Below are 9,096 nucleotides of genomic sequence, written 5' to 3'. Positions count from 1 at the left end.
TTAAACAGCAGCTGACTTTTTAAAAACTTTTTAAAACTTTTAAAGATATTTGTTGTGAAATAGCTAATGATCACATTGATTACAGATGCTAATCCCAAGTTAAGCTAACCACTAATGCTAATTTCACAAAGAGCTAGAATTTAGATATTTTTAAACACATAAATTATGTAGTACAGTAGTATCAGAGAATATTTTTAACAAACTCTAAATGCTATTTTTAAAATCCAAGATTCACACCAATTTTTTTATTTATGGATGGCCTATCAGGTGCCAGGTGTGGCACTCTCTACCCTGGCCACCCCTCTGGCTCCGCCCCTTAAGGTGCACGATTTAAACTTCTCTGACAAAAAGTTGAGAACTGAGTGGGATGCAAGGAAAATATAATATAAATGCTATTGTCATGGACTAATTATTTCTGTCACCTTGACACTGTCCACTRTTCATATCTCGTAATATCTTAWGACTGTTTCTTTAATCTGTGGCTCCRGACGTCAGAGGCTATAACATCAAGATGGCCTCTTTCCACGTAACGATATGGTCACCTTGGGGTTTAGAGCTTGTCATTGGCTGTTAGTGACATGAGGCAGGTTGTGATTGGTTGTTCATTGTCACATGATGTTAGCTGAAGGTATAACATTGCTTTTCCGCCCTCAGACGGGCGGCCACATCCAACAGACTTCCTGATTGTTTTCTGTTCTTTGTCTGCCCATTAATAAATGATTTTACGACCATACYCGCAAGACTTTTTGTCTTTTTAACATCCTTTCAACGTGTTTCTGCCCATCTTGCCGCGACACTATGTATTTCCATCAGCTTCACTTACCTCCTGTCTGTGCTGTCTCGTTGGTACAGAAGTACATTGTTGTGATCCAGTGCTTACAGATATAACAATTTTGGATTCATGATTAACATTTTACCCAATGAAATGCCCTGATTTTTCACCTCATAAGAGAGTATCAACACTGAAAGTTTTAGACACGGTATTCAGACATTTTATTCAACATTTCTTCACAATCACAGGTTTTAAAATCAATCAGTAAAAGTCAATCCAACATAAAAATGAGACGTTTTATAACAAACATTGATCTCTCTTCTCCACAAGCTTTTGGCACAAAGTACAAAGTGTGGGCGTAGTTTAAAGTGTGTTTTGCTGACAGGCAGGTTACAGGTCAATGAATCTATAAAGGAAAGAGAGCATTCAAAAATATCAATGAAGGCCCGTTCATACGGCACACTCTACTACACTGGGAAATGATCAATCAATAGAAAACCGAGGTCYGTGATGTTCAAACTGTGCTTTGGGCGATGGCAATGCTCAGCAGCATTGTGCGTTGGCTAACTTACAGTAACCCACCACTTTAGGTCTTCCTTTTAGCCTGAGTTGTGTTTTTCTAAGTGATTTTTYTCCTGATTTCACAGTGATGCAGTATCAAAGTTTCAGAATACATTATTCTGAATCCAAACTCTGGATCCACACCTGTATCAACGGTGCTTTCGCTTATCTGAATTGAACATCTGCTTTGCTATTGTGTCAATTTTAGCTGTCACGAGGAAGCTTCATGTATATATGCCCATATATATTAGACATGAACAAAAGCAACACATAAAATCACAAAAACAAATGTACACATTGTGCATATTTCTGGTATACTGTATGTACACATTTTAAACTGGAGTCCACAGGTTCTTCAGAGCCGTGAGTCTTTTTATCTCCTTTCCTTATGTGAGCTTTTTGTTTAGATGTCTACTGCAGAAATGCATATTTCATTAGTTCTCAGAGACAGCTGTTAGATTCTCAWAAGTGTAGGAGTTCTGCCACGATGTCCAGAACCTTTAGGCTGCAGTTCATCTTCATATACAGAACCGTTTAACCAGTCATTATTCTGGTCCAGATCAGAGTCGGGTCAATACGGCAGAAAGAATCTGTCTATAAACCCAAAAAATGACTCCAATTCATGAAGATTCTCATTAAAMGCAACTGTAATGGCTTCACTTGTGCACTGAGGTAAAATATTATTTAAAGTCTTATTCAGCTCTTCCTCCAGGTCCATAAGTAATGCCTTATTTCCTGAACATTGACACTCAGGTAAGGAGGGATCTTTAGGTCGGTTCTTATTTTGACTCTCCCTGACCTCCTTGTTTTCCATCACTACACAATCCCCTCGCTGCGTTTGCTCCTCCACACCACCAGCGCTGTCATCAGGAGTGTGACCAGGATGGGGACAACAATGAAAGGACCCAGGATGCGGTTCGGGGGGTCCCTGAGAAGTCGTCCGGACAGCGAGCAGTCGTGGAAGTAGTGCCTGTGGACGCTGATGAAGAACTCGTCCACCAGCCGGTTGGGCCAGTAGCACCCCATGTTCAGCGCCACCAGGTACGTGCAGTTTGTCAGCTCGCCGTACATTCTGCAGGAGGGTGACAAAAGAAACAAAATTTGGTTACGTTTTTTTAAAAGTTAACAAATTCACTTTGCTTCAATCATCTGCTGTTTAAGAGATCACAAGCAACATTATCGCTAGTTAGCCTTTTCAGCYCCAAGATGTTTACTTAAAGTTTGTGCTTGAAATAACGTGCTGAAATGTTACTGTGTCTCAGTATTTACAAACTCTACTTAAATAATCTTGGTATCAAAATAAAGCTAACACTTGGGAGATTTCATCAGGAGTGTAAGTGTCAAAGCTAAGTCTTTCTCCTTGCCTGAAGTTTCTTTTGCATTAGACAGCAAATACCGCATTCAAAATACAACAATTAAGGCTAACCRTGTCACAGTGTTGATATATGTTTTTGTTTTTTTTCCTCATCTGTCCTTGTGTGGTTTTTAGTTTTTCTTTAAAGGGYTGCMCCTCCTCAWGATGTCTTCATGAAGATGATCCTTTGCTCTGTGCAGGGTCAGTGGCAGCATGACCCACGGCACCAGTTCTCCCATGTTTGTTATGTTCTGTCTTCTTCTGAATGGGTGTTSTGAACTGTAATTTCATTGTGCTCTGTACAATRACAATAAAAGGTCTCTCTAAAACCACTTGGAAACAATAAACCCACACGTGAACATCACCTGTGCAAAGATTCATGCTGCTAAMRTTAACAGAGGTTTAGTAAARAAAGAATGKTTTTTTTTCCCCTCAGGATGGATCATGGTTCCATCAATAAAAGCTGAGAAATCTTAGGTTTTTAATAGCAAAAATCTTTTCATTTTTTTAACATACCTGAAAAGTATTGGTATTTGCTTTGGTTTACATTTCAATAAATAAATAAATGAATAAATTATTTTTTTACAGATTTAAGTTGACTTTTTGTACATTTTGTTTGTTCCCTGATTGAACTGCTTGTAGTGTTTGGTGGATCTAAAATGGTTATTATGAGCTTTTAACCAGGTTTCTGGCGTTTATGTGGATAACCCACAYGTGTATGTTTAAATTACAGAAGTTAAAAGACATAGAAAACAGGAAGTTCAGTTTTGCCTCACGGTACTGGCAGTTTTTCTGTGATCAACTTTCCCAACTCTCCCCAGTCCTTGGGGTTTTTGCACATTTGATTCTGTTTTCTTTTAGTAAATAATGTTGGATTATCACCCACCTGGTTACAATCACTGTTAGCATCTTCACTGCCTGAACTAGTCAAAGATGTACACATTCAAAGCTTACATATAAACACATGCCTTGGGTTTAAAGAGGCAGAGAAGACAACACATTAAAGCATATTAGTGTTGAGTACTTTATTTTACATTGCATATGCATATGAAATATTAAAACCTTTTTTTTCTCTGAAACCTACGCACACTGATGTTGAAAATTTGTTTAATGAGACCACTGGGAGCCTAAAGCTGCAGACTACATCACCAAMAACTTGTTAAAATGTCCATCAAGCCTGAAGGGGACTGCAGACCCGGGCCATAATCCTCTCTGACTCTGTCCTGCAGTTGACTCCTCCGTTGCTCCGTTGTTGTTTTCTCTTTGCTCTGATCTACACAGCTCAGATTTAATGTTAGTGTAATAACTAACAGCTTTTGATGATGCCCCCCCTGACAGTAGGCCTTTCTTTGTGGAAGGTTTGTAGTTGCAAACAGCTCCAGGCTGTTTGGCAAGGCACCATCACAACAGAGAGATGCGTGCACCTTCAGGTGACCAGTTCACTCTGGCTGGGAGTTTACRTCTTTCTTCTGCTGTTTCCTTGAAGCTTTACAAATCAGTTGTAGAAGGCAAAGGATAAAAAAAAGGAAAAATAAATAAAAGGATTCTCGTCCCGCTGTTGGACTAACGAGCGCCGAGGTGCTAGGGGGTGTTTCCAAGTCACGAACTGAAAGAAGACAGCGCAGAGTCGAGGCAGGAGCAGCGAACAAAGAGAGGTGCCCTTGGTTACCAGTTCACCACATGGAGCTGAGGTTAGGATCAAATTAAACCTGGCAGTGTGTGTGTGCGTGTGTGAATGTGCGTGCACTGAGGCACCGCATGCACTGCATGCACTGCTCTGAATAATTCGTGTCAAGCACACATTTTAATATGGAATCTTTTAGAAACAAAACGGATGTACTGCAAGTCCAAGGCAGGCGTCTGTTCTGAAAATGTTTCACAGTGACGACTTGTAACATTTGTGACTCCATTAGTGGCTTTAAATTACAGAAAGTAATTTAAAGGGGTAATATTATGTGTTTCTCAGGCATATATTTAAATTCTATACCATGATAAAGTAACTACTTCAGTTGTTATTAAAATGCTGGTTTAATGTTTAAATAAAAAATAAACTTGTCTTCTCATCACACAGCAGGTAAAATAAGTATTGAACACGTCAACATTTTTCTCAGTAAATATATTACTAGAGGTGCTAATGACATGAAATTTTCACCAGATGTCGGTAACAACCCAAGTGATCCATACATACAAAGAAATCAAACCATAAATGTCCAGAAATGAAGTTATTTGTCATAATGTGGAATGGCACAGGGAAAAAGTATTGAACACACTTACTGAAATTTATCTAATACTTTGTACAAAAGCCTTTGTTGTCAATGACAGCTTCAAGACGCCTCCTGTATGGAGAAACTAGTGGCATGCATTGCTCAGGTGTGATTTTGGCCCATTCTTCCACACAAACAGTCTTCAAATCTTGAAGGTTTCGTGGACCTCTTCTATGAACTCTGATCTTTAGTTCTTTCCATAGATTTTCTGTTGGATTCAGGTCAGGTGATTGGCTGGGCCATTCCAGCAGCTTTAGTTTCTTTCTCTGAAACCAACTGAGAGTTTCCTTGGCTTTGTGTTTGGGCTCATTGTCTTGCTGAAATGTCCAGCCACGTTTCATCTTCATCATCCTGGTAGATGGAAGCAGATTTTTATCAAGAATGTCTCTGTACATTTTTCCACTCATCCTTCCTTCAATTATTTGAAGTTTGCCAGTACCATATGCTGAAAAACAGCCCCACACCATGATGTTCCCACCTCCAAACTTCACTGTTGGTATRGTGTTTTTGGGCTGATGTGCAGTGCCATTTGACCTCCAAACAGGATGTGTATTCTGGCATCCAAACAGTTCAATGTTGGTCTCATCTGACCAGACTATATTCTCCCAGTATTACACAGGCTTGTTTAAATGTTGTGCAGCAAACTTTAAAGGAGCTTCAACATGCTKTTTCTTCAGCAGTGGAGTCTTGCGTGGTGAGCATGCATACAGGCCATGGTGGTTCAGTGCATTACTTATTGTTTTCTTTGAAACAATCGTACCTGCTAATTCCAGGTCTTTCTGAAGCTCTCCACAAGTGGTCCTTGGCTCTTGGACAACWCTTCTGATAATTCTTTTCACTCCTCTGTCAGAAATCTTGTGAGGAGCACCTGGTCGTGGTCGGTTTATGGTGAAATAATGTTCTTTCCACTTCTGAATTATGGCCCCAACAGTGCTCACTGGAACCTTCAGAAGTTTAGACATTCTTCTGTAACCGATGCCATCATTATGCTTTGCAACAATAAGGTTGTGAAGGTCTTGAGAGAGCTCTTTACTTTTACCCATCATCAGATGGTTCTTGTGTGATACCTGGCCATCATTTGGGACTGAACCAGCTGATATTAACTTGCACTGACAAGGGACAGGCTTGTTTTCTAATTACTGAGAGAGTTCAGCTGGTGTCTTGGCTTTCCATGCCTTTTTACACCTCCCTTTCTTCATGTGTTCAATACTTTTTCCCTGTGCCATTCCACATTATTACAAATAACTTCATTTCTGGACATTTRTGGTTTGATTTCTTTGTATGTATGGATCACTTGGGTTGTTACCGACATCTGGTGAAAATTTCATATCATTAGCACCTCTAGTAATAWATTTACTGGGAAAAATGTTGACGTGTTCAATACTTATTTTACCTGCTGTATCTGTTTCTAAATGCTTTGGAATTGGCCTTAGTCTCTTTAAGAATCTCTTTCCGCTTCTGTCCCGCCCATTTCTGCCTGCAGGGCGGTGCGATGAGGAAGCTCGGTTTGGAGACCCAGACCAGAGGAGGAGCTGGTCCCAAAAGGCGGTCCTGGTCCCAACCAGTGGTTTTTGCTTCCCTGCCTGGCTGCTTCAGGACAGAAGAGGATTTCTACAACATGCATGAATGAATCAAAACAAGGTTCTGGGCATGTTTTTGATTAGAGGATAACATTATAACATGATATAAAACTCAAAAAAATGTTGATTTTACATGATATTGGCCTTTTAAAGTTAGCAGAGTTGAGGAAAACCAACATCTTCAGCTGTACCGATGCCAGTTCCAGTAACACAATTCTGCTGCCAATGTCACATCAAACATGTTTGAATATTGTAGCACAAAGAATAGATACAAAAAGTACTTTTAAAAATAGACGTGAAGAGAATAATTTCAGCATCTGAACATTCTTCGCACGTTTTCCAAATTGAAACGTTTGAAAGAAAATGAATCATTCACTAATTCAAAATATCCACAGTGAATATGAGAGGGAGGCAGAGCTGAACACAAAGCTCAGAATGAGACACAGATGGAGCAAATTCAAGTAGCTATTATAAAAAATTACCCCAAGTGTGAAAGATGAAAGCTAGAGGCAGCTAAAACTGACAGAAGCATGCTGTTCTAAGTAGTCTGACCTGCTTACTGCAGAACACAGTGTGAATTAGTAAAACCTCAAAGACGAATAAATAAAACAAACAGAAAAGCTCTGTGTTGAAGGAAGAACAGACTCAAGAGTGCTCCTTTGTTCTGCTGAYGGACATTCACAAAACAGGAAGCTAAAGAATAAATGGCAGTAGGTTAAGGTGATACTTATGAAAGAAATATTGCTCTTAATGTGGTATAATTAGCCTAGGTTATCCACTATAAAARACAATCATATTTGTTTCAAAGGAGTATTTATTGGTACAAATAAAATCTCAGTGTAGATGAATGATTTTAAACTCACGAGTAAATCTTTCACAAAATACAAATTTTATTCTCTGCTGGGCTTCAACACAACTCARTTTTCTACCTGAAAGAACAAAATGACATTTAGGGAAATAAATTTACAAAGACTTTCCTGTTTTTATGTGTGATACTATCCTCCGCGCTACCTCAGAGTCATAATAAATTTAAAAGCAGTTTAAATTTTCGCTGTGTTGAACCTGTTTTTGAAATTACAGAGCGGCAAACCTCTCTGGGGTCCTGTCACGCCGTTAGCGTTCAGACCGTGTGAAAACTACACAGTTAGCTTTCTGGGTTTAAATGYATGGCMTGGTATGAGGGCCGAAATTAAGACTATTGTGCAACTAGCCGTTGCTACATCMTTGTAGCRGGAGGTAAGCCAGCTATTGATCTGATTAATGATAGGCCCGCACCGCTAACTGAGATTATTCATTTTAATCTGGTGTCAGCACAATATTCCTCTGTCCACTTAGAAATCTGTTTCTAAAGTAAAAATGTTCATCTGTGGCCCTTAGGTCTACTTGTGTCTGTTAATGAGCTTGTTTGCTTGTGTTTTTTTCAAAAAGTATCAAAGATTAAACTTCAAATTAACTTCATTACTCACATTTGTTGCAGAGGGGTTTCTGCCTCGGCTGCTTGGAGGGATCAGCTCATAAGAAAAAGAGAGCGATTCCTCCATCTCCAGCCGAGGAAATCCAGAAAACCAGGCCAAACTGTCACTGCTGAGCGAATCAAATCTAAGTTGTTTTATTTATTTATTTTTATTTTATTTTTTGACTTTGTTGTTCTGCTTACTTCCTGCACATCTTCTCCTCTGTGGGTGTCATTTCCCTTCCTACATGAGAGCAAAATGTTAAAATCCCTCATCAGGTTTAAAAGATGTGCATCAGTTTCATTTTTTTCACACACACACACGCGCACACACTTTTTCTTCAGTGTATATTTTTCTCCCTTTTCTCACCGTCTGCATCAGTTTCAAAACAGTCAGTGTCATGATGGAGCCTGTGAAGTGTGTGTTGATGTGTTTTTATATGTCAGCCTGTATGTGTGCATGTGTGTRTGTGTCTGTGGGGGCAYTATTCCTTTGTGTGTGTGAGGTATACATTTGCTCATATGCCTGTTTGTTCCTTGTCTAAGCAGATGAGCTGAGATTTATGTCAGATCTGTGCTTTATTAAACCAGTTAACAAGTGTTTCTGCTTTTTAAAACAGAAGCAAAACTCCAGAGAAACCAACACTAAAAATAAATCCTAACATTTTTTACATWAATCATCTTATTTACAATTAAAAAACATGATATCTAACTAAAACAAAAGATGAATTAGTTTGTAATTTGACCAGTGAGCATCTCATTTAACAGTTAAAAATGTTGTTTTTGCTTTTTTTTAGTCATTTGAAAGTAATTACATTTACTAAAAAAATTAATGGTAGAATTTTTTAAATGTTCATTCATCAAGCAGCTGAAATAGGAGTAATGGGCCTCATGCAAGAACCATTCCTACGCACAGATTTGTTCTTAAGTTGTGCATACGAGTGATTTAGGAGAATTTGTGGCATTCACCAATGTTTTCGTATTCTAAGATTTTTTTCAGATACGAACAAAATTCACGAGTGGTCCAGACCTGTCGTATATTTTACGTGCAGTCAGTCTGCTGTTATCCAGACGGATTTTCTTCACGGTGCACAGCGCTGTGGCTTCTGAAT

At 38.9% G+C, this 9,096-nt stretch overlaps 1 protein-coding gene across 1 annotated transcript in view; it reads right to left on the bottom strand.

The window, feature by feature from the left end:
• Window positions 1-969: 969 nt before the first annotated feature.
• The window catches only part of LOC106529433 (uncharacterized), a 55,810-nt gene continuing 47,683 nt past the window's right edge, over window positions 970-9,096 (bottom strand). Inside the window, exon 4 of the mRNA XM_014024853.1 lies at window positions 970-2,405. Within this exon, the coding sequence (XP_013880307.1) occupies window positions 2,150-2,405 (256 nt within the window). The 3' untranslated portion in view covers window positions 970-2,149. The remainder of the gene's footprint in view (window positions 2,406-9,096) is intronic.

This window comes from Austrofundulus limnaeus, unplaced genomic scaffold (assembly GCF_001266775.1).
Source record: "Austrofundulus limnaeus strain Quisiro unplaced genomic scaffold, Austrofundulus_limnaeus-1.0 Scaffold443, whole genome shotgun sequence".
NCBI lineage: Eukaryota > Metazoa > Chordata > Actinopteri > Cyprinodontiformes > Rivulidae > Austrofundulus > Austrofundulus limnaeus.
The sequence above is the reverse complement of the archived record's forward strand: the minus strand, read 5'-3'. Positions and strand labels throughout refer to the sequence as shown.